The sequence below is a fragment of the Colletotrichum graminicola genome (genome assembly GCF_000149035.1).
Source record: "Colletotrichum graminicola M1.001 genomic scaffold supercont1.61, whole genome shotgun sequence".
Lineage (NCBI taxonomy): Eukaryota > Fungi > Ascomycota > Sordariomycetes > Glomerellales > Glomerellaceae > Colletotrichum > Colletotrichum graminicola.
This window is the reverse complement of record NW_007361065.1, coordinates 191,731-216,979: the sequence shown is the minus strand read 5'-3', so window position 1 is coordinate 216,979 and position 25,249 is coordinate 191,731. Positions and strand designations below refer to the sequence as shown.

Below are 25,249 nucleotides of genomic sequence, written 5' to 3'. Positions count from 1 at the left end.
CCTAATGGTATTCACCAAGTCATCGTGATTGAATCCCTCCCTTAATGCCCTACTTGGGGATCTCCCCGAAGAAGATCTTCGGCAGTTAAACGTCTTCTCTTTGCCTTATACTGGAGAAGCAGCTCTGTAATTGCCAGCTTGGGGGCGTTGGGGATGGGGAAGAGCCCCTCATGTTAGAGCAGACTACGATAGAGGAGGCTTCTGATGAAGCCGCTCCGAAAATTGACCACAGAGAATGCTTGAGCCGTTATAGAAACAGATTCAACGAACTTTGCGATACGATCCCAAGGAGAGACCTTCACCGGTGGCGCTTCTGCTCGACCCTTGGTTCCAAGGTGTCGTAGTTTAAGTTGGGGGGTTTCGTAACGCATAGAGTAGCGGTGGAATACAGTTGTACTAAATCTTTCTCCTTTCCACTTTCACCTTAACAAGTTTTGCGATAAGGGTTTCCTTCCGTCACTACGAGTGTTTGATGCCCTAAGTGATCGCCAAGACTGTAAAGGTGCAGCCCAGTGAGATTATGGAACCATTGCCGAAGCCGAGAATTGCTATAAGTTCTTATGCAACTCGTCTCACATAGAGTGTAAAGTTTTCACATGGAAAACCTGGACACGTTCTGTTATGGTCTATAATTGGGCTGTATTTTGTTTACAGCAAGCCAGCCAACTTAGACAGGTTGATCACTCAATGTTGTGGCTTGAATGATTTAATCAATGAGCAAGATTACATTCGACAATCTGTTTCTCAGAGAAGGGTGAGCGCCACGGTCGCTATGTCCGCTCTTGTCTTGCTGGAGTAGAAATACCACTCGGAGAGCTGATGCTATTTTGAACATTGATTAAAGGATTGACACCAGCCAGCAGCCCCAAGTCAAGGAGAGATTTGATGAAATGCAATGCAGGCCAAGACCCCCCAAGTATTCATGATACATAATATATAAACAATGAAAACATGTTCTAGTTAAGGGCTCTAGTAACCCGAAAATACTACAACTTCATGTTCAACGTCGAGTTGATTTCTCCGTAGCGGATGTTGCTAAAAGTCACCTCGGGATTGGACACAATTTTTCTAGCCACCACTGGGTTACCCTCAGTAACATTGCAGGGTCCGTTGTTTCCCACATCGAGCCACTGCATGAACGTAACCTTGTCCCACCACACACTCAATGCCAAAACCATGCCGCGGGTCATAGCATCACCCATGACTTCCATACCACCTAGGCGAGAGAATTCCGTAGCTCCGGTAGCTTGGCAATAATCGTCATTCATGAAGTCGATCTTCGGAGGCCCCTCGATGTTGACAACATTGTTCTGGATGACCTTCCCATCCTGAACATACATGCGGCGGAGCTCCTTGAGCTTGCCATTCTCGGAGGGAAATTGTGTGACGACAGTGAAGTTGCGGGTCGTGTCTACATTGAAGTTGTCGCCTGTGCCATAATAGTGGGTGGCGTTTATGACGTTCGGATTCCAAGAGCAACCGGCCTTGTCGCACACGCCTGCCTTTTCGCATTCCTCGCCGACGCACTCGTAGAGCCCTGGCTGGCTGCAAGGATGAGGTGCGATGTGTGTCGCACGAGCGTTGGCCTCCCAAATGTCGAGTTCGTTGCAGCAAGAGCCCTTTCCATCGAAGTTACCCTTGAAACAATGTTAGATTCTGCTAGGATGGTTATCATCTTAACTTACAACTCCGTTAATGAATGAGGTCTTGAAGCACTGTGCATCACAGTAACCAGTACCCCAGGCTGGGCCAAGCTTGTTGAGACTGTTACTGCTCTTTCCGCCATCGGGCGGCATCTCGGACAGGTAGAGCGCAGCATTCAAACCGCAGGGCAGCTTTGTCATGTCGACATCGAAAGTAAATTCGGCGCCGGTCAGATAGATCATCTCGTACCGCTCCTTGTTTTCTTCCAACAGGTAGACTCGTGGCTTAATCTCTGTGCCGCTATCGTTGAATATCTTCATACGGATGTCGGTGCCGCTTGTGGTGACAGCAACGGCGTTGTAGTCAGAGATCGCATTGATTACACAGTTGCTTGCACAATCTTCCGGAGTTGTGCATGCGGTGGAGTTAGGCGGGTTGTCACCGGTATCACAGCTCACTCCGCTGGACGTTGTGATTTCATGCTGGCTTGAGTCAGCTACAATGTAGTTCGTCTTCTTCTGGCACCCATTGTCGACGGTGCATCTAAAAGTCTCAAGCTTGGGGTGGTTGTCTGCCCCCTTACCAGGTGCCTGGCCTGATACGAGGTTGAAGAGGAGAAGAGAAATAGAAATGATGGAAAGTGCCATGCTAGCAAGTTGTGAATATCGGTTTAATCGACGAAATGCTAACGAGGCAAACGAAGGGCAGGAAGTACGAAGATTATCTATTAAGAAGCATCCGATTCTTGGCAGAAGTTAGGCAGAGCTAAATATCTTTGACGAACGACATGGCCACCCCATACGAAACCGCATAAGCTTCCATGGTTAAATCGTTTCAATGACTGATGCATCAGGCGTTGTCTATGGCAGGGCGTTCCCCTCATTGGCCAACGGTCTGTGGGAGAGAAGGACCCCCCGGCTACTTGCAACCGGCCACCGGTTTAACGGCGTTGAAAGCAAAACATCGTTTCTTTATTAGACTTTGATCGTACGTCGTCTTACGGAAGAACGGGATGAGAAACATCCATAGAGCAAAAGTACCATGGCAGGTCCTGAGGGTTTTTATCAAGTCTGGACGATAAAGAGGAAACTGATTGGGGGCCATGACACTCGAATGATTGCCAATGAACACCTTGCTTGCACGTTGGGTAATCGGGATGGGAGCCCGTCCGTTTCATGATACCCCGAGGGCAATGTAAGTTGGTTGTGCCAAGCACCTGTTTCCCTCCCATGGGTTCTCATTGAAGCATGATTCAAAGTTCTTACGAGGTGGTCCCAAAAGTTTATTGCCAACGAAACACTGGAAGCAGGGTCCTTTGGTTTTATAGACTTAGGTCAAATCGGGCCGGACAGCCGTAGATGAACAGTCAAGAGCATTGGCCGCCAAGCTTTTCATGACCTTGCCAAGCGCACATTCGGGGTTACCCAATTTTCGTTTCATGTCGCAAATTAACAAATCACCTGCGTAGGATATAGCCACTGCCTCGCTTATATAGAGGGCCGTTCGCCGCGGAATAAATTGAATTATACGAGCCGTTTTCCACCGCCTTCACGCAGGCTTTGCTGTATAAGTGTAAATCTTTATTGGTGGTGTGCTACGGTATGAGATGAAATATGTCAAAGGGTATGTGAACGTTACAACGTTACACGAGAATCAGGGATCTCGTTGACAAGACCAAATTTATGTTTATCTTGTGATTAGCCGATATGCTGAATCTGCGCTTGCCGACCCTTAGCCTTACATTCAGCTTCACTATCCGGATTCAGTCCGTAGGTTGGATAAGAGCTCCAGCGGAAGACTCTCTCTGCGTTTTTACAGCCTGAATCATGGTCAAGAACGAAGCCTGGGAATTATCAAACCGAAGCAGACCTGCATGCTGATCAGTCGAGTCAGTCCCCAACCACCCAAAAGTCGCTGCTGGAGTACTTTTATCTAGAATCAGAATGTTTGTGACTCAGTAGAAGAGCAGTGTGAGTCAAAGGGGTGACGGTAGTTCTTTGACTTTCTCTGACTATGCGCTCTCGTTCCTTGAATTGAGTCTTCCATCCGCGCGTTATCCTTGTTCCGAGATGCCGCTTGCCAGATGTTAGGTCAACACGCGGTGTCAAATGCATTTTCTTATAAACTACACAGAGCTATGGATATTATTCTCCGTGTTCTTCTACAGACCACTGCAGACTTCGAGTTCGACGACTTTGGGCGTTTCTCGAACCCCGGAGTTGAGTATCGTCAGTTACCCGACCAGGTTGATTCAATGAGCATTTGAAAGTATGATCGAGCGTGAATTTCAACTGTCCTATACACAAGTGTATAGGTTTAATGAGTGTGTTTCTAACTGAGGTAATGATCATTCAAACATCAGGCGATCACACTCCAGAGGATCGACCGTAGATTGGATAGTATTTGCTTCCCTGCTGCATATGTAAGGGGCTTTCCAAATTCATTACGTTTCTTAAGTGTACTACTGAGGAGAAGAAGACTTGATGTATGAAGCCATGTTTTCTCTCATAAAAGATCTCCCTCGGACTCATGGCTGTCGAAGCAGTCATGTGGTTACCACCACGGGATCACAAACACCGTTGAGCGGGGTAAGCAGGGTGGCATGATTATTCGTTAATAATTGCCTATCCAGCTAGCCTAGTGCCATACAGGTGTCCACATAGGCAGGTCCTGTATTCACACAAGCAAATAAGGAGTTCGGGCTTAGTAATACCAAACCCGGCTGCGGCTATGTCTTTCAGCTCTTTTTCTACTTTTCCCTTCCTAAAGTAGATCTTATAAAAGACTAGATTGCCCATGCATCTCAAATCACTGCCGGGGTCATTGCTAGCGACGCGCATGTCATTTTCATACCAATCATCATCGGACCATGGGGGAATCCAAATTTCAAACAACATTCAAATACACGCGTCTGCCCACGGATACTCACATACGCCTCCTGGAGATTTTGAGACGAAGTGGAGAAAATGGTACACAGGAGTCGGTATATCGAATCGTCACTAAGGATATTGCGGCAGATAACGACAAACCGTTTGAGTTCGAAGCCGTGTCTTATACTTGGGGCAACCCAACTATCGTTTCCTCTCTCCCTATCGAAGGCTGTTGCGGCACCATTGGCCTCACAGAGAGCCTTACACAAGCGCTGCCGCATCTGGAAAAACACTCCACAACCGGTTACCTCTGGATCGACCAGCTCTGCATCGACCAAAGCAGCGGTAGTGATAAGGCACACCAAGTTGGACGCATGGCCCAGATATATAGTGCGGCAAAACGAGTACTTGCATGGCTCGGTCCCGAGGACGAACATAGTCGTGTCTGTAAAGCATGGCTGAGCGAGGTAGATAAGATGTTGCGAAGTCAGCCATACTCCCATGTTGTACTCCCTGATTCTTCCACCTTCAATCAAGACGTCAGGTTCCTTGTAGTACGTAGTACGTTCGACAAAAAGGACACAGATACCGTATACCTCCCGGCGATTCGGCAGTTCTGGGAACGTCCATGGTTCAAGAGGGGGTGGATTGTTCAAGAGGTCCTACGTGCGGCAGAGATCTTATTCCTTACCAGCCGGGTAACATACAACATGCAGGACTTTGCTGATCTTCAGTCTATCCCGAGCGAGAAACCTCTCGAGTACGACGGTGACAAAAACATAGCCTACGATATCCTCTTGGATCTTAAGGCTGCTCCATATAGCGAAGACCAGCCTATCCGATTCTTGCGTCTTATAGCTCGGGTAGCCGGGGTGTTCATCACGTCAGAGTTGGCAGATAACTTATACGCCTTTCTGGGCATGATCGACGGGTCTGGGTTTACGCCTGACTACGAAGTCTCTATCAAGCAGAACTTCAGTGCTTTTGCTGTGGCGCTGGCTCGGAACTTTGGCTCGTTGGACTTTCTGTCACTATGGTCCGCGAACCTTGATGCACTGCTACCAAGCACCCCAGAGGAGCTGAGGAACTTCTCATCATGGGTTCCGTCATACTCTGGCATCCCTCTCATAGCACCATACCGACTCGCCGCGGGTGGCATGGGAACCTCCCGCACCACTGTCAACTGGAACGCAGCTAATGGAAGACGACACGTATATGATCAACCTGAAGACGCCATCACTACTGGCCGCCTCCGAGTTCATGGTAGAATCATCGATCATATCCATACTATGAGCACTACGAAAACAGCAAGTTACTGGGTAATGAACAGGCCCTATCTTGACTCCCTCGTACATCAAATACGCAAGGACCTCCCCATTTCACCATTCCAGGATTGGACTCTCATCTCTCTCGTATCCTTTCTCGGCAACATTGCTGCAAACGGAAACACTCCCGCAGAAACATCTGAAGTAGTGCTAGGTTTGCAACCTAGGGGGTTTGCAAATGAGCTTGCAGACATGAATGGGAACAACAGCAGTCTTGCCCCGCGTTTAGCTATGGCCAGGGGGAGAAAGTTTGCCACCACAGAAAGAGGGAGGATTGGGATGGTACCATGGATCGGAAGCAAGGAGCAGAGTAATGAGCAGAAGGGGAGTATTATTGTGGTGCTGCATGGATGTTGCGTGCCAATCGTGTTGGATCATATTGGCGGGAATGAGTACAAAGTTGTCGGTGAATGCTATATAGAGGGTGTAATGCATGGGGAGGCGGTGGACTGGGAGGAAGAGGAAGCTGATACTTTTGTTCTCATTTGAGGATGACGGTCTTCTATTGCAACGGGGACTGTTGATGCAAGTTGAGATTAAACATTTGGGCGAGGACTTCTAAAGTTCTGATGCGAAGGTGTATGGTTACATAGAGCTTTGCTGCTTACCCTCACGCCATCATATTGGGTGTACTTATGATGCAAGAGTTTGAGTAGTCCCATCACGCGGGGTCCGCTACGTGCTCTTCCGGGTCTTGACCCCATGCCGAACTTTAAAAACGCCGATGACGGATGATAATGTCAACGCAAATAGTTGGATGAATGCATAATCCCGGCTCGTCGTTTGCGAGCAATACAGAGGGCTTGACCATGTTCGGCGTGGTTTGACTCTCGTCTTCACGGAATATAGCAGCAGAAAGATTTACTATAGTCTATTAGGTCCGAGACGGAACATAAGTCAGGTATGTCACGGCTATCATATCTGTCTATCCGGAGGAGGTGTATGAGGGACGTAGTTCCGGCTCTTCCGGTATTCTTCTCCATTGGGAGACCTTTGCTCTCACAGAGCCGTTCAACGCGCTGTAAAGCTACCCAGAGCCTCGATATGGACCAGGAGAAAGGACGGGCTTCCGTAGTCAAAGGAGCGACTAAGCATGAAGCAGGGAGATTAGTATATATTCGCGCTTTGTGTACGGGAGGACGGGGGAAGTAACTGGGCCGAGAGATCGTGATGGTCGTTGACTTGGCCCAAGTTCCCACGCGTATTTCGATACATCATGGGGCATTTTCTACCCATGATAGTACATAGTAGTGCTCATGAAAATTGATGTTGTCTGTGAAGTAGTCTTATGTGTATTAGTAAGATAGGACTGGGAGCTGATGCTGTAGCGACTGAGCTACCTCGTTACTGCCCAATATCAGGCGAGGCTTCTGGGAATGGCACCCAGCGGCCAAACAGTGCATCTACTGCTTATCGTGTCCATATCTGTAAACGTTTATCACCTCCACGCCCCTTCCAGTACTCATGCGGTGCACTACAAGACGTACGAGATGAGAGGACTAGAAAAGAGGAAGGAAAGGAAAACTGGACAGCAACAGCAAACCTAAACGTAGTGATTCTAAGCATGCGATCCCAGCAAACGTATCAATACAGCGATGGCGCTTACTCATGACCACAACCCCCCTTGCCTCCCCCTGGATATCCGTGCCGCTGTCTCGGAGAATAGTACACGGGAGGGAATTCCAGCTTGGTAAGCCACCAGCCCTAGCACGCACAGAGACGACCCGGGGGCTCAGAAACAAACAGCTTCCACCCCCTACCCCCTCCCTCTCCACCGGGAAAGACTCCGAGGGCCCGACCCGAGCCAAGGGACCCAAGCTTATTCCTGCATTCCCGCACTTCCGTGCGGATCTCAGACCCTTCCTCCTGCCGCGCTACCCGTCGGCTCGGAGGCCAGCGTTCTCTCCTCTACTGACCAGGGTCTTCTGGATCAAGATCCCCTGCCCCCCGGCTTAAGGCTGGCCTCGAGCATGCACCGGCCTATCTGTACGGGGAAGGACTGCGTTGACGGGCCACGGGGCGGCTCAGAATCTGAGTGGCGTACCTGCAGACTCGAAACCGTCACACCCAGGGGGTAGGGTTTGAGATACTGGGGTACAAGCTCTGGAAGATCCCCAATGGCAGGGGGGTTCGTCTCCGGGAGAGTCGGAAAGACATTGACGTCTCGTCTGGAGCATCACGAAAAGTGCCCTCCTCCGTCAGAACCCCAAAGGACCAGCAATCGGCTGCTTGGCCACCTCTATATCTACCATTCACATTCAAGAGTCCCTTGAAACACGCGATAAAAGGCCCAGATGTGGAAAGGTGGAAGAGAAATTTGACTTTTGTCTAATCTATTACAATCATAACGCCGGAACAATGCATTCGTATATGCCCTCTTTTAATGCAGAGCGCTCTCGCCCGTCTCGGCCATATACTTCTGGCAGCCGAGCAGGGTGCGGAGCTGGTCGCTGACCTCCTCGAGGCGGCCGATGACCTTCTTGTTTCCGTTAACGAAACCCAGGATGGAATAGGGGATCTCCGTGTCGCGGCAAAAGTCCTTGACAAAGACCTGGGCCTTGCGGAGGTTGTGGCGGGGGAGGCGGGGAAAGAGGTGGTGGACGGCCTGGAACTGGAGGCCGCCGTGGATGAAGTCGAGCCAGGCGGGGCAGTCGACGTCCATGGTGGTGCGGAGCTGGCGCTGGGGGAAAGATTCGGACTCGCCGAGGTCCGAGGTCGACATGCCCCAGTGGGACAGGGTGATCTGAACGTGCAGCGGCATGGTGATGATGTGCGAGACGAGGACAAAGGCGACGCGGATGGGCCACGTGGGCAGGGTGCACAGGACCAGGCGGTAACCAAAGATGTACCAGAAGCAGGCCATGAAGGCGATCTCAGTCGGGCGAATCCACCACGCTTTGGAGCTGCCGAGCTGGGAGGACCTGCGCGAAAGGACGTGCAGCCACGAGAGTAGGTACAGGTTGAAGCGGGCGATACCCATGACGGGGTAATAGGTATACGCCTGATACTTGGCGAGGACATCGGCGGCGGCGTCCCAGACGAAGACGAAGCCATCGTAGTAGGTAGACTTGATGGACTTGAAGAACGAGGGGCAGGTTGCGAAGAGAGGGACATTCTGGATATCGGGGTCGTGTTCCTGAAACTTTTGTTAGCCAAGGTTGATTTGAGTCGGCAGGGGAGTTGAGCTTACAGGCATGTTGGTGATAAGGTGGTGAACGTTGTGACTGCTCTTCCACCATCCCATGGACAAGCCGCAGCAGAAATCGGCAATGAAGAGGCCAATGAGGGTGTCCAAGGTGAAGTTGTGGGTGATGGCACCGTGACCGGCGTCGTGGGCGGAGAACATGATCTGATGCCAGAAAAGACCCAAGAAGCAGGCCGAGGTCATGTACCACTCGTGGCGCAGCGCGAACAGGAAGCTGGCGAAAAGGATCGAGTAGCGGCAAATCTCCTTGCCGTAGTCGAGGTAGGGGCAATCATAAAGCCCGGCCTCCTTGACGCGTTCGTGGAGAAGACGGTACTTCATTTGGATGTCAAGCTGGACGGCAGGGTCGAGCGAAGGGTACTCGTCGATATCCTTGTTGACATTCTGCTGGATGGCCCAGTCGGTATATTGCTCGGCCGTCATGCGGCTTCGGCCGGAGAGGAGGGCATCGTCTTCGGTCAGGTTGGTGGAGGCAGCGATGCGTCTGCGGATGCCTGTCTCGGTCGGTGCGGCGAGCTTGGTCCCCTCGACCTCAGCCTCAGCGCTGCTGCACTCGGAAGTCAGGGACGTGCGGGAGCTCCTGGCGGAGACCTCGGAGACGGCATCGTCGGCAGACTCGTCCTCATCGAGATCGGACAAGGGGCATTCTACGGCAGCGTCCGTGGCATCTGGGGTAGTAGAGCCCGATGCAGGCACAGATGCAGATGCAGATGCGGCTGCAGATTTGGTGTAGACGCCGCCCCTAATTGGTGGTGTCATGTTGACCCAAGGACCCGCAGGTTTCCGGCCGATCCGAAAAGCCTTCATGGTGTTGAGAGTAGCAGCCGAATGATAGCTAACAAGGGCGATATGTCAGCACACCAATTCCACTTAACGACAGGCGTGAGAACTAGAAATATTAATTGGTTCTCCCTCCCTCCCTTCCTCGATTTGGGTGTTTGGAGAAACAAGCTTAATCAGACTTCTGATCATTCTCGCAGCTCGGCTTTCACCAGACACATTCGGTCTCGCATTTCTTCCCGATACGCGCGGCGATTTTTTCTTTTTTTCCTTCTTCCGAGCTTGGGAAAAAATGAAGACCGAGATCGTAGGGTCCCAACATGGGGGCCCTTGAAGGGAGGGAAACGCGGCAGCAAAAAGCTAATTGAACACGGACGGGCAAGTCGAGGCTTCTCTTACACTTTGATTTCGTCGGTCGCATCTCTTCCAATCATATGCATGATGGCTAACTTTCCGCCAGGGTGTTTGTCGAGCCAGCCATCGAGGCGCAGCACCATCTCGTCGAGGATGACGACGGTGCGTCCGTCGGCAATCATGCCCTCCACCTCGCGGGGAGTGATGATTCTGGAATCGCGGTCCATGTTTGCGGCTAGTCCAATATTTGTTTGTATTGGAAAAGCAGAATGGCGGGTCAAACAGAGTCGTCGAGAGGGAAGGGGAGCGTCGACGAGTTGGTGATGCGAGGTTGGTGCGACGGTGGGTGGGAGGGTAGTCTCAAGTTGAGAAGGCAGACTCAGTTGTGTGGAATTGGAAGGTGCAGTTAAGGAATAACTGAACACCAAAAGACAAAGTCCGAGTCCAACCAACAGGTCAATGAAGTGGCAGCAGCTCCACCCGGCCGAACAACAATCAACAACGACAGCAACGGACCAACGGTCGAAAGTCTTGGATGGGCTGTAAGAGGGTGATGCGCCGAGGGAAGACAGGGCTGGAGGATGGATGGGCACTGCGGTATTTACGTGTCGACGACTCTGGGGAGCTTCTGCTGGATGGATCCAAGGTGACGACGAAAGCTCCAGAAACCCCTGTCCAAGTGCTGCGGTATGGCAAAAAGGGAGAAGAAGAAAGCAAGCGTGAGCAACAGAGTGATGTTTACGGCAAAGACGAGGAAGCAGTCGAGCGTCGTGCCATTTTCAGACAAGAACAGACGACCATGACCCGGGGAGCAGAACAGGGACGAGGTGGAACAAAGGGAAAGGCGGACGAGACGGGATACCCAGCGGGTAGGGACCGACGGCGAGAGCAAGATCCCAGCATAGGCCAGGCCAGGACAGAACAACACCCCGTGGCTCATTCCGGTCCCCGTACGAGGAAGAGGAGGATGCCAGAAGGGTGACTGGAGGAGAGGTGAAGAACAAAAGATTTGTGGATCATACTTTTCCATCCGCCCACGCCCCCGGGCACCCAGCACAAGGGACTTTGGAGACATGGACAAGTTGTCATCAAGTTAGGCAGGTCGGAACAGGGTGAGAGAGATACTGGGAAAGACGACAGAGACCGAGAGAGAGAGAGGGAGAGAGAGAGAGAGCGCGAGTACCTATGTGTGGGTATGAATGTGAATGTGAGTGGAGTGTGGATGAACTGGGGCGTCACAAGTAGGACAGGGGGGAGGATAGCATAGGTAGTCCAAATGGGCAAATCTCTCTGACCCGCGCTTTCAATCTCGTTGCTACTCCCACTCCGCCAAGCCAAAAGGAACTGATAATGCTTGCAAGGAAGCAGGAAGGCCAGATAAGTTGTAAAGGCCAAGAGGAAGAACCCAGGCAGGTGCGTGCGTGTATGTGTGCGTGTGTGTGGGTAGGTGAGTGGATGGATAGGGGAGAGACAGGACAAGTGAGGGTACCCCTCCCTTGGGGGGTGCTAATCTTGTTTCCCCTGGTCCGGTGCAGGTATTTGGCCATTGACGCAGTTCGCTGGTTTTGGAGGGGGGTGTCGCCTTGCTGATTGCTGCGACGGCTGCAGAGTTTTCCCCTCTGGGTTCTTCGCCTCTTTGGGGGAATAAGACGTGGAAGGGAATGAGAGGAAGCGTGAGGGCGAAGTGAAAACCGGCGGGCTGCAGAATCAAGCGAAGCGAGTTATTAGTTACTAGTCTCGGGAGAGGTCCCGTCCACCCAAACTGTGGGAGGAGAGTGATCAGCTAAAAAGGTCACAGAGGCAAATGAAGAAAGGCAGAGGATGGGGTAAGGGGGATACTGTGCTGGAGCTTATCTGATTGCACTAGGTAGAGGGGTTTTCGAGTGGCCTTGTCCTTGACAGGACCCTGAAAATGCTGAAACCATGAATTTCGGGGTTCTTCCATTCATGTGGTGCGCGGACTTTGATGCCGCGGGTTACGGTGCGCGGACGCCGGTGCCAGGGTCTAGAGGTATGGCCTGGATTTTTATTTTCTTATTTTTTAACTATTATCCCTATCATTATCTAATGAATACGGATACGTGTGGGCAGGTACTCTCGACTGACGCTATTTCATATCTACACCCATGCTTTCTTCCTTCCTTCCTTCTTTCCTCCGCCTGTTTCTCGCTCCTACTCCGGGCCAATGGGAAGGCGGAAGGCGTCGTTTGATTCGCCACCTGCCCTCCCTGCCACCTGTCTTCTCAATAAAGCGGTTGATATATTTTATCGTGATTGCGCCGGCGGAAGTGCGCTAACCCGTGTGGCTCGGTCGTACTTGACCCGTTCCCCAAATCCGTCTTCTTTCTTCTTGGGGGACCCAATTTTGCAGGTTTGCAAGGGAAGGTTCCGGTCTAAGCCAGGACATCGCCGTCCAAGAAGCTGGCAAGAGTCAAGACGCGTGTCAGATGTGACAAAAAGATTGGGGAACAGGCGGGACACGGCACACAGGACCCTTAAACTCAATTTTCAGCGGTGCGCTCGCTCACTGGGCGAACAGAGTCCCGTCGCAGCGGTATACCTGCGCATGTCAGAGGTTTCCAAACTAGCCCGAACCTGAATGACTGATGGAATATCCTGCGCGGGTCAAGTCAACCCAAGTCAGCCAGACTCAAAGAGCGTCAGTTACCCGTTTGGCAGGAATGTGGGAATGTTTCTGGAAATGGGCTCAAGCTCTTCGGAAGAGGGAGGGGGGGCGCGGGGACCTAAACCACACAGATCTAAACAGCTGGGCCTTGGATGGAGCCAAGACACTGGCGTCTCTAACCTCATGTGGGGCTCTTCAGGCCGTTTGTTGCCGACGCGTGATCTTGTTGGATTGCAGAATTGCAATTGTTTGGTTGGGCGGGCTGCATGTTAACTCTCAACTGTGTTCCCAGCGACTTGCATGCATGCATTACACTGCGTTACATGTCATATCGCCGTCCTTCGCCTAACCACTTGCGTCGGCTGCCGCCTTCCTTACCTCCCCCATCGAGGGATTTCGCCGACAACCTTCATTTAGCGAGCCGAGCTGTTGGAGCACCAGACTAAATTGATCCGAGGTTGGTCGTACCAGAGCGTCTGTCAGATGGCGTGAAAGACAGGCGACGATGGTTTGCATTCCAAAGATGGTTCTGGCCACGACGCGAAAACTCGGATAGAACCAATCACCTGTTACCTGAGAGCAGTTTGGAAAGTGAGCTTCCCTCGTTCGCTCCTGCCTCCTCTTCTTGAGCAGGCATTCTTGGCGCCCCGACTGCGCCTCAGAGTGTCTCCACAATATCCCACCCTTTGGGAGGAAGGCAGGCAAGACAGGCAAGAGCTGCCGTCTGTCCGACTGTTTGTGGCGGCCAAGACCCGTCTCATGGACCTGTGGTGGGGCTTGACACGGGACAGGAAAGCCAACGCTTTCGCTCCTTGTGGCAGGCAGGCTATGTAAAAGGTGATGGCTTGGTTGACCGGGGCGTCTGCTGTTGTTGTTGCCGTTGCCCCAAGGCCGTTGGTCACGCACATGCGCGGGCTAGTGGGCGACGTTGCTCGTCGCGGATTAAACTTTTTTGTTCTTCATTTTTTTTTTCCTGCCCTGGCTGTCTGTCCTCTTTCTTGCAAGACAAATTGAGACGAGGTACGGATACGGTATCCTCACACAATCTCACCACACACACCAAACATTGGCATCCAATCTTCTCTGCTTTCAGTTCCTACATAGTAGTTGCAGCCGCTTCCCCACCCACCCTTTTTGTTTGATTCTATAGTCCCAACTTTGCAAAACATCCGCCTTACTCTCTCTTTCTCTTTCTCGGCCTTGGCCAACGCCTGCTGAGTCGTCGTGCCGAACCCGGCTTCCACCGGCCGCTGACGCCATGCTGCAGCAAACGATGCAAGAGAAGGTTGGAATAGCTGTCATGCTTGTCGTCCCAGAATCTCGCACTTTCCCCCTATGGAACCCCACTTAACAGCCGCAAGTAAGGACCGGGGGGTATTTTCCAGGTCAAGTGAAGGGGGTAGGTACGGAGTAACACGGTTCAAAATGCGCACTCGCGTGCCACACCTCGCCCCCCATCGCTACTTACACTAGATGTAGGTACCCGCAGGTCGCGTACGTAATATCCCGTATCTGTTCGAGACCGTTGAGTGGCACTGTGCCACAGTTACAACGCTGGGGCGACGCTGGAGGCGGCCAATGGAAAAATGATGGGAAAGGGGCACAAGACATCAGTGGGCGGCTGTGTCTAACATCCAGTTCTCCCAAGAATAGTACATTGTAGTCTGAGAAAAGTGGTTCGCAACGACGATCTTTCTCGCTCTCTCTCGTTATCTCTATCTCTCTCTCTTCCGCTCTCTCGCGGCATCCCGTCGACTAAACTCCCATGGTGCTGTTCTGCGCTCAGCTCAACACAGCTGTGAAGAATCAAGGGGGAGACACGGCGTTGCTTCCATTTGCCGACTGTCCAGTGCTCGAACTCCTAAAAGCACCTGGGACGACTAAAAGTGAACCATGGTTGTAGCATTCCAAGACGATCCAAATGGGCAGTTTGCAGATGCTGCCAATGCACATGTCCAATAAGTGTGGTACTGCACGTAGAAGAAGGGTGTCGATACGTAATGGCGGATCCGGACTGGCGGAAAGGGGTATGGCTACTTTTCCAGGTAGCTCTGAGATCATCTCCCCGGCGGCGAGTCTCCCTCACAGGTTCTCCTCCTCGCCAAAGTTGATCCCATTCTTGCCGCGTCATATCCAATTCGGCTCGGGGGATGATGGCCAAGTCCAATGGTGCGCTTGCGCCGCCCCGGGGGGTTAGAATTGGTATGCGCGATACGACGCTACTAAACCTTTCCGCCGGATCTGGGCCCATTCGATTGAGATTTGACACCGAGCAGGTCAAGGTCAAGGACCCACCCTGGTGCTCCAGCTGGGGGGACCGTTTGATGGGCTGCCGCCTACCGGTGAGAGCCCCGAAGTTCTTTCTTTGCCAATCGGATGATCGGAGTATCCGGACTTCCAACCTCGGATTAACCCTCGCCCATCGTTGCTATTCGTACCAACGTCATGACTCTCGACTCGCTGACTAAGGTTTCACACTGTTTCGGTCGCCACCGTCACCGCCAATCGCTTTTTACTCACACACAGATACAGTAGGTACATCGTTACGCATTGTCTGCTCTTGGCGACAAGAAGTACCGAAAGGCGGAAAACGAGGCGTGCCATGAAACTCAAACGCTGACTCGGCCCTAGAAGCATTCGTCTGAGTCCGAGTCACGTGAAGTCAGACTTTTGTCATGTCCGTCCCGCGACATTGGACGAAGGGTCCAAGTCAGATCCGGGTTCGGATCAGCCAGACACCACATTGGTTTTGTTTCGCCTCAAAGTAACTCGGCTCACATCTCAACGAGCTGCAAGTGTAAGTGTCTGTCGGAACGGGCTTTACGCGGTCACATCGGCAAACTTTGATCTGGCAAGACGCCAGATGGAGACAGTTTAGCACACATCATCAACTCCCCCTCCCTTCCATACAAAGAACCCTGAATTGCTTGGATCTAGATAGTTGGCTCCGAGTCTCGATATCCGACCGACGGCGACAGGTTGCTTAGAGAAGCCCGACTCGCTCCCCCGACCCCTCCAACTCCCGTGCCGCTGAGCTCAGGGGATCCCTACTCAACACTACCCTCGCAGACTGTGATTACGACCTGATCGACCCGTACACAGCCCTGTCATACGTATGGGGGGCTTCCGAAAAGCCGTGTCATATCTGCCTCGACGGCCATGATGGCAATCAATTTGCCATTACCAGGTCTCTTGATGATGCGCTCCGGGACCTGCACGACGCCACCCGCGTCCGGAGGCTATGGGCCGATGCTGTATGCATCGACCAGTTAAATGTTGCGGAGCGCAACGCGCAGGTAAGCTTGATGGGGCGCATTTATTCCACGGCTCACAGCACCGTCATCCATCTCGGCGATCTCACCCCCGACGTTTCTGGTGTTTTCCCTGCCCCCAGTGCTTCGACATCCGGCGCCTCGGTTGGCAACTCTGGTGGAATCGCCGTTGAGAATGAGCGGAGCGTTCTTGCCAAGTCGTGGTTCAGGCGCGTCTGGGTGCTCCAGGAGCTCGTCCTTTCGAAAGACCCTTGGGTGCAATGTGGCAACCAACGGATACGCTGGAAGGACTTCTGCCGTTACTTTCTCGGCACTGGAGCGGGTAACTCACAACGTCTCCACGACGGTGATGCGGCGTTGCGCGTTTTGTCGGACATGAACTTCAGCCGGACTAACAACGCTCGCCTCCCTCTCCATCGCGCCATCCAAGTACGCCGCGGTCTAGGAGCCACGGACCCACGCGATTTTGTGTACGCCAGCCTCGGCATCATCAGTGATCTCCATGTTGTCAACAAATATCTTCAAGTTGACTATTCAATGTCGTTGACCGAGACGTTTGGCAAAGTTGCCCGGTACATGTTTGACCAGCTTGGCGTCGAAAAAGCGATAGCGCTTACTGACCTCGAGTCCACCCATCCCGTTGCGCCCTTGGAAAACCGTAGACGGTTGGCAAGAGACAGAATCCCATCATGGTCACCGGACTGGACTCGCGATGCGTCGTATACGATCCCCATGTACAAAGACAAGCACCTAAATCACATGAGACTGAAGGGTATGCATCATGTCTTCACGGATGGCGAACTCCCGCTTGTGCTAGGCCATATTGTATACGATGTTGACACGATTGAGAGCCTGCATAGCATGCCTTCCGGCGACAGGTCTTCATACCTCACTGTAGAGTATGAGCAGGCTAAAATAGACCTCCGCAACCTGTACAAGAACACCCACGCGTCCGGAGACAAGTTTGACTCTTATCGGCATGTCCCGCTCAAAGATAGAGAGGCTCGGCACGAGACGCTCTGCAACATCACCGGTAGGACCTGGACCCGGTTCTTCGAGGACCATGTTGAGACAGCTGAACATATTGGTCTTGTTAAATCGTTTGTTCAATGGACATCGGCCCAGGCGACGAAGAAACGCGAGTTCGTTGGTTCGGGCACCAGAGGCCTCATCGAACTCCTGTTCAAGTATCTTGAGGTGCCAAAGGGCCGGTCTGCGCTTGACGGCAGGTGCCTTGTCTTCACTCGAAGCGGGAACCTGGGCGTTGCGCCTCGATCGGCGAAACCGGGCGACCACGTCATGTATCTGGCGGGTAGCGAGACGGCTGTTGTTTTGCGCCCAAGGAGCGGGCTAGGAATGGAAAACATTGAGCGTGCTCTGTTGCAGAAATTACGGCAGCCCGGATACGGAGCGGTTTCCGTGGCGGACCAGAACGGCGAAAACGAGCTTTGGAGAGTGCCCGAGCAAGGTGACGTACCAATCTCGCATTTCGACGTCGTCGGCGAGGGATACCTTGACGACTACACGGGCTGGTCTCTGAAATATCCGCCCAAGGCCTCGGAGATGCGATTGTTCGCATTGCATTGAATGTTACGAGTGTGAGTACCGAGGAGCTTGGTAGCACAGAAGATGATGACTAGTTAAGACTTTTCTTGTTTGTTTCATGGAATCCAGTCGCTCTCGATCCCCGGAAGCGGTCTAGTGCAGTTCACCCCGTACATATATCACAATACTATATTTTTCAACCATCATTATACGCTTGTACAACATTAAGAAGGACCGACTTGCAAACGTACTTCGGTAAACGCCCAATACGCAGCACCTTTGATCTGTGTTATATATTAGTGACTTAATACGGTACAGATACCTGACAACGCACAGCAATCACCGAATGAGACTTCACTTCAAACCACTTCAACAAAGTTATCTCACGAAACTTCTGTTTACTGGACTAGAAAGCGGAAGTGAATAACGTCTTTGTTAAAAGCTTTATAACACCATACGAGGTCATAGCCCTCTTCTTCTTCCTTGCCAAAATTCTTGAAACGATGCTTGATACCATCAACTGCCTTGCTGTAAATCGCAACTAAAGTCCAACAAGGGTATCTCTACGTGTGCAACCGTTTCCCATCCACCGTGGCGACCGACGTCAGTATCGTTCTCATGCATGCAAAAGTCTGAAGTATTCACTCACATAATACTCTTCTCTAGTGGGAGGCGTTTAGCATAAGTGTCATTAGAGACCCGGACAGTACTCCGGCTATCAGGACGGTGATGAACCATCTGAAATAAGTCCACACCATCAGCCTCGGTTCCATGCCTCTCCGATCCCCGTTCACTGCCGACGCCGCGATGATTCGCAGCGAGCTGTACATGCACTCGGCGCGGTTGTCGTAGTGCGGCGCGCTGACGTGCGTGTCGGCGATGTCCCAGAACAGCACGGCGTTGCGCCGCTGGAGGGTGTTGGCGTCCTGCTCGACGCCGCGGAGGAAGACGCGGTTGAGGCGCCAGCTGAGGATTGGGAGGCTGGCCCTGGAACCCGCGAAGCGGTGCGGAACGAGGTCCGACAAGGAGTGGTGTGAGCCGGACACGGCAGACACTACCGGGGCGTCCGGGAGGGACAGGGTCGGCGGACGGCTGAGTAGCCAGGGCCCCCTCCACATCACGGTCCACTCCAGTTCCCAATCCTCGTCAATGATTTTCTGCCAGAGGTACGGTAAGAGGAAGAAGGCTTGCAGGAGCGTCGCGCTGGCGGCAACACAGAGGGTGGCGATGAGAACCTGCGTGGGAGTAAACTTGACCTGCAACTGTACGACCTTCCGTACCACAAGCACTGCAGACGGTAGTGTCAGCAGGGGGGTTGTCGATGTCGACTAGGAACTGTCGAAACCTTGCTCGGCAGGGCGTCGTAGAGGTGCGGGTCGATGGTGTTGTTGCGCAGGGTGTCGGTGACGCGGAACCCGACGGTGGTGGAGCCAGGGAACTCGGCGGCGGCGGCGATGGCCATAGCCCGCTTCATGGTGCGGGAGGATATGGATGTCGAGAATGAGTTTGCAACGTCGTTGGCGTCTGGGCCGGTTGTGGTCTCTCGGCTGCCGCCTTGTGGCGGGGGGTCCATAATGACCCGCCTCCTCGGGCGACGGAGGGATGTGGAGAGGCAGAGGACGGATGCTTGTCGATGTTCCACGCATCAAGAAAGGAGAAAATGGTGGTGATGGCGAAGATGTAGTCATATTGGTGCAGAACGGCTACCATCGTGGCTTGAAGGGCTCAACTGCGCAAAACGGAGGGGGGTTACTGCTGTCTCTTCCGTTTGAATCTTCTTCGGTCTACCTTGCATTGGTATTTGCATTCCAATCCACACCAGTGACTACCACCACAATCTCCAAACCCCTGATTAAGCAGGCTTAGAGTTATAAGGCCAGAACCACTTACCCAATATCAAAATCTGCACCTCGTAGGCTAAGAGGTTATCTTTGACCCAAGGCCCAGATTTTGCTGTTACGTCGTTCGAGATATATTTCAGCTGTACAAACTTTTACCTAGTTGAGCGTCTGCTTCATTCTAGGCGTATTTCAATTCTATATTTGCAATACAGACAGTCACACATCAACACGATGGACACTTTAATAGAACCATCTTACACGATACCTTCTCATGATGACGTATTAGTAATGTTTCAGTCAGACTTCAGGCGCCTGCGCTATTTTAAGCAACTAGACAGAATATCGCAATGACGTTTCTTTCCTTCCGTGTGTCGTTTAATGTATCAGAAAGGGAAAGACATGTTGATAATTCCCTTGTATCTTTCGTATCAAACCTTTGCCTGTTCGATTTCGCGAACATCGTGATCCACGCTCTTTGTGTCTTCTGTCTCCTGATGAGAGGTATGGGCAAGACGATCGCCTTCGTAGCCGCTGCGCGAGAGTATCAGTGCACTTGAACAATAATGAGCCAGACGTAATGGGAGCAGGACATACAAGAGCCTATCCATCTGATCAATCGTGAGGCCTTTTGTCTCTGGCAGGAAGAAGTAGGCCCAGACACTAGCCGTCAGCATCCAGCAAGCAAAGAAGAACCAGACGCCGTAGTTTAGACCGCTGAAAATATACGGGAGGGCCTTCGTGATGATGAATTGAATCATCCATTGAGTAAAAGCTGCGAACGTTCCGGTCAGATTGCGAAGGGCGCCTGGAAAAATCTCGGCAGAGACGATCCAAGGAATACCGTTGAGACCGAATGACCAACTACATGATTCAGTACCGCCCCAACCCTGCCATTGAAAGCAGACTCCCGGGAGTTAAACTTACAAGACAGAGTATATCATTATGGCGGCGGTGGCCGCCCGCCCTCCCGCTTTCGTTGAAGCGGAGAGCTTTCCTCCAGCTGCGATGATCGGTGCCGGATTCGCCACCTTGACATAAGCACCAACATACCATAAACAGAGACAGCAGGCTACGGAAGAGATAATGGTAGGTCTGCGACGGCCCCAGATGTCGATCAGCGCACCGCAGAAGATGATGGATGCAACGGCCTTCACAAGGCCGTAGATGCCGGTATACAAGGCCACGTCAGTGATACCGATGGAGCCGAAGAGCATGGGGGAGTAGTAGTTGATGGCTTTCAACACCGGTTGATTAGTGGTCTGATTCCGTCGAAAAACGAAAATTTGACAGAAAACTCACCAGCTGCACCCGACATGTTCTGCAGGGCGAATGCACAGAACACAAGAAGCAGCCGATTCCACATTCCCTTTCGTGATAGTTCGTGTAAAGATCCTCGGATGTAGGCATAGAACCCGCGGCCGTATATTGCCGCGACGGCTGCTTCTTCAGCCAGCCTGGCCTGGATCATCTCGACTTCCTCCTGCATGTATTGGTGATCCATCGGTAGTCGTCGTATCGCGACAAGAGTTTTCTGTGCCTCCTCCTCTCGACCTTTTCGGTAGAGCCAAAGAGGAGACTCATGCAGCAAGAACCCGCCGAATAGCAAGGCGCCTGACGGAATCAGCTGGATGGCCATTGGTAGACGCCAGGACGCAGAACTCGAGGAGTTCATGTTCTGGTTGATGCCGTAGTTGATCCAGAAGCCTATCAGTGAACCTGCTTGGTACGTGACTTCAAAGAGACCAGTAAGAATACCCCGAATAGAGGGAACGGACAGCTCAGCGATGTAGGAAGGCACTGTTGCAGTGATGACGCCGCAGCCCCAACCCGTCAGAGCTCGACCAACGTACATGGATGTAAGCTTGCTCGTGGCAGCTGTCATGGAGATGGCCCCAGCGAGAAAGACGAGATTGCTGATTATGAGCGCCCACTTGCGGCCGACACGCTCGGTAACTAGGGGGACACCTGTGTCAATCCTGAAATCGGATTCTAGAATGGGGAGAAAGACCAACTTAAAAAGCACATGATCGCGCCGCCCACAGCGCCAGCCTGAAAAGCCGAGGTAATATTGGAAGAGATCTCCTTCGACGTATCCGAGGTGATGCCGAAGTCGTTCACGAAACTCTTGCGCGCAATCGTCGTTCCGATAAAGGCCGAATCATATCCGAAGCTATCGTGGGCTGATCAGTACGCGCAAATTAGACCAACGACCGCATTAATCTCTATCATAAGGCCTGGGCGAGAGCGATCTGACTCACAGCAGTGATCCCATGGCAATGATGGAGGACTCGGTATAGAGGCGCACGTTGTAGACCTCCTTCGGCGTGGACCGGTCCTCGTCCGCACGGATCCCTCCCATCTTTTCTCATTCACGGGCCTTCGTAGTTGACGGAGGTAGTCGAAAGAATGTTACGGGCAGTAAGAGGCTTACAAATGGGATGGAAAGGGGTGTCCGGGGGTCTTGATAACCTGTCAAGAGCCGTGATTTTATTTTTGTGGCCCAAGAGCGAGCTGCCAGCAATGGATCAGAATTAAGAAGGCACATATCTCTAGCTGGAAATGAAGTCCTCTCTTCCCCCGGTTTTCGCTTCCATCCCCGCAAATATCGTCTGCTCCTCCACAGTTTAACAATGGGTGCGGGGATGGAATCCGGAGAAGAATACCGGCTCAGGATATTCAGATGGCTGGGGTAGTAGTCGCCCCAGACTTAACCCCTGGCCTCTCTTAACCCGATGGCCCTACATGTCTACGAGGCAGAGATGCACCAATTAGACCAGCTGGGAGTCGAGAACTCCGAGCAGCTCCGAAGGACGCAGGGGAATAGTAAGGAACCAGCACGGCAATTGGAACACATTGGTCAGCGATAGCGGGGTTATTAAAGATCAGGAGTATCGGAATCGGACAACGAGAACCCCCTTCATTTTCAATTTTCCGAGGCAAGGGCGTGGGGACGTTTTCGTATCTGGATTAAAGCTGCCGATCAACCAAGGAGATTGATGTTGTTGTTGAAGCATCGAGTTGGATGCATCATCTAAAGCACAGCGTATCGAAGGTGCAGGTGTGGGACATCCACGACCTGTGTGAGCGTGGTGGGCTCAGAATTCCTATGTAAATGAGACACAGGAGCAACATCTAACAATGGCTTTCCTACAATTAATTAGACAGAACCAATGAAAAAGATCGCTGTGGTCTGAAGCACCTTTGGCCTTTAGATTGAGCTTCAAAACAAGCTACGAAACAGCTAGTACAAATTACCTCTTTAATCGTTATTGGTCAAATATCAGAAACATCAAGAAAATAGCCCTTTCTACGCACTGTTGCTGAGGTGTGGTACACTGGGGATATTCTGGCTCTTTGCCCACTACGTTTTGAGTTTGGCGGATGGCTTCGTGATCAACGGGTCCCACAATATAATGGGAAGGCTGAGTCAGGATACTTGAAAGATCATTACTGTATGACTGAAAGTATGGTATCAAAGAGAGCTATATCATTGATGATTTGTAGACCCTCCTGCTGGCTTGCTTGTTTACTCCCTTTGTAAGCAAAGGACATCTCCTATCATGACCTTGGACAGTCAGTGCTCGAGCTCATATGTCGAAGTCCTGCTATATATCGAATCAAAATCGATCGATCATCGGTTTGTGTGGCCACCTTCTCCAAGCCGTGATGGATAGAAATCTGGACTTATGTGCAAGTTCAGTCTCACGAACTGAAAGCTAGCACTCCCTTAAATGGAGTTATGATATTACCGGATTGCAAACGTGTCAAGCCGCAATATGTGGGCAGTGGTTGAAGAACTTACACAAAGACAGCTCTAAATCAAGCTACTTACGAATAGGTCCCTACTGTTTTCTACATAACCTTGTTAGGTTACTTGGAAATTGGTTCCACATTGAGTCATTCTGGCATCCTTGGAGCTGTCAACTATGATAGCTCTCCTAGCAGTGTCTAATGCTTGATGCAAGCACAATGTCTCTAGGGAATGTGATGTCTTGCTGATGCTAAAGTCACCACTCCGACCTACTTGCAGGCGGTGGTAGAGAGTTTCGTTGCGAATTGTTGGCGCGGACGAACCTGAACTGTTGTTTTCGACTTCATTTAGCTTCGTAGGTACTCAAGCTCGTAGCTTTTCTCGCTGGTGGGTCTTTGCTGAAAGCAGCATATACCATGGTGCCTGTTTCACATATAGGTTCACATGGTGATCTTTGGTCCATCAACTCAGATACTATGTACAATAATGCACGGATGGCCGCCCACTATAATTAAGGTGTAGCGTTCGGGGTTAGCGAAAGAAGAATGTCGTACCCATTGATTGCTTGCGGGGAAGTCTGGAGAACAAGCTATAGTAGTATAATAGACTAGAGACCGATAATATGCTATTAATTATTTGTAAAGAGGCGATAATAGGAGTAGAAGGAGCCGTAAACATTCGCTCCTGGTCAAGTCACGATGCCATTGTTTAGTCAATGAATGGTGGTTTCTACATCATAGTCGTTTGTATGGTCTCATGATTTCAGCGACTCTTCGTTTAAGCGAGAATAGGAAGACCAAAGGCCTCTTAGAGAGGTCTAGAATACTCTGGATTACCACGCTACCAGTCTCTGTCATTCCACATCCTCCACAACGACCGCAGGGCGAGAGAGCCGTGGCTAGATTTGCCAGACTACCACCCAAACGGCTAACTTTGCGCAAAGGACGGAGTCTCTGGGAGGATCCACGCACGGGCAAGCCCCAAAATGAGACCACCAATTGACCATTGCTGGATTATTACTGGACTATTACGGAGTACTGGACCTAGCTCCCCATATCAGGGCTACAAGGTGCCCCGTTTCCCACGACGGCGGGGTGACGCTGGCGTTACTTTCGGCCATTTAACCTTGTCCTGCCACGCTTGATAACAGCGAGCAAAGTGCCGCCGAAATTACCAATACCCACAGCATCGTCATGTGCCACCGTAGTACGGAGTATTCCCAGCCAAGCCATGGTTGCCACAACTCGTCTCCATATGGGGTGTGGTGCCGAATTGCTTGGCGAATGCACGACTGCGATGCATTGCTACTCTGCCACGGCTTTCTTGATGTCATTGGACCATTCGGCCTAACAACTGAACCAGACAAGCGGGAGAATATGTTAACGGCCACGTGCGAAGGTTTCTACGATACAAAGGGCCATAGTTTAAACCCACGAGACTCTAGGGGCTAATCGGCCGAGGCCGGTCTGTTTGCCCAAGATTGATCGATGTTGAGTTTCAGCGAGCGATGCCGCGGCCAAAAACCCCGCGCCTCCGCATCTCCCGCATTTTGCTCTTGGTATTACCTACTTGAACGCCAATCTACGCCAACCTGCGCTAACCTACTGCTGCCGGGGTTCGTTGGTCTTTGGATTGGCTTTTGCTAACCATGGTCGACCGCCCCGCGTTTACCTACTTCCAACCCCAGTATGCATCCCGGCCATCCCGCGCGACCCTCCGGTTCCGCCCCCATCGTCGACTGGTCAGGTTTTCCTTCGGCCCGCAAAGTCAGTCCAATAGTCATTCCATTGCGTTCCTTTGCTCGCTTGCCTCCTCGTAATCACTGTCCCCACAGAGCCTCAAAAGACTCGTCGCAGGGTGCATGACTAGATGTCCTTGGTATCCCCAAGGATTTTCCTTGGCTCTGACATGGCTGATGTCGGTACGGGAGCCCGGTTGACAGCCCCCGCATCGCGTCCGCCCCGGTTGGTCGCTCAGTATATAAGATGAACTCGCTGCGTTCCTATGCTCGGTGGTTTCCGGATCTCAAGCGGCAC

At 51.9% G+C, this 25,249-nt stretch overlaps 6 protein-coding genes across 6 annotated transcripts; 2 read left to right on the top strand and 4 right to left on the bottom strand.

Annotated features, from left to right (window-relative positions):
- Positions 1 to 986: 986 nt before the first annotated feature.
- GLRG_10496 (glycosyl hydrolase family 7) lies at positions 987 to 2,291 on the bottom strand (the record flags this gene model as incomplete). The annotated part of the gene is made up of 2 exons (XM_008101181.1): positions 987 to 1,637; positions 1,686 to 2,291. 2 exons carry the CDS (start codon positions 2,289 to 2,291, stop codon positions 987 to 989), a joined length of 1,257 nt encoding a protein of 418 aa, XP_008099372.1.
- Positions 2,292 to 4,513: 2,222 nt separating this feature from the next.
- On the top strand, positions 4,514 to 6,328 carry GLRG_10495 (heterokaryon incompatibility protein; the record flags this gene model as incomplete). The annotated part of the gene is made up of 1 exon (XM_008101180.1): positions 4,514 to 6,328. The coding sequence occupies one exon, from the start codon at positions 4,514 to 4,516 to the stop codon at positions 6,326 to 6,328; it is 1,815 nt and encodes a 604-aa protein (XP_008099371.1).
- A 1,891-nt stretch (positions 6,329 to 8,219) lies between these two features.
- On the bottom strand, positions 8,220 to 10,405 carry GLRG_10494 (fatty acid desaturase; the record flags this gene model as incomplete). Its single annotated transcript, XM_008101179.1, has 3 exons — positions 8,220 to 8,975; positions 9,030 to 9,879; positions 10,224 to 10,405. 3 exons carry the CDS (start codon positions 10,403 to 10,405, stop codon positions 8,220 to 8,222), a joined length of 1,788 nt encoding a protein of 595 aa, XP_008099370.1.
- A 5,704-nt stretch (positions 10,406 to 16,109) lies between these two features.
- Positions 16,110 to 17,663, top strand: GLRG_10493 (HET domain-containing protein; the record flags this gene model as incomplete). Its single annotated transcript, XM_008101178.1, has 1 exon — positions 16,110 to 17,663. The coding sequence occupies one exon, from the start codon at positions 16,110 to 16,112 to the stop codon at positions 17,661 to 17,663; it is 1,554 nt and encodes a 517-aa protein (XP_008099369.1).
- A 620-nt stretch (positions 17,664 to 18,283) lies between these two features.
- GLRG_10492 (phosphate-repressible phosphate permease) lies at positions 18,284 to 19,194 on the bottom strand (the record flags this gene model as incomplete). The annotated part of the gene is made up of 2 exons (XM_008101177.1): positions 18,284 to 18,892; positions 18,967 to 19,194. 2 exons carry the CDS (start codon positions 19,192 to 19,194, stop codon positions 18,284 to 18,286), a joined length of 837 nt encoding a protein of 278 aa, XP_008099368.1.
- A 696-nt stretch (positions 19,195 to 19,890) lies between these two features.
- GLRG_10491 (uncharacterized protein) lies at positions 19,891 to 21,821 on the bottom strand (the record flags this gene model as incomplete). Its single annotated transcript, XM_008101176.1, has 6 exons — positions 19,891 to 19,993; positions 20,057 to 20,323; positions 20,387 to 20,696; positions 20,762 to 21,415; positions 21,475 to 21,632; positions 21,721 to 21,821. 6 exons carry the CDS (start codon positions 21,819 to 21,821, stop codon positions 19,891 to 19,893), a joined length of 1,593 nt encoding a protein of 530 aa, XP_008099367.1.
- Positions 21,822 to 25,249: the final 3,428 nt, after the last annotated feature.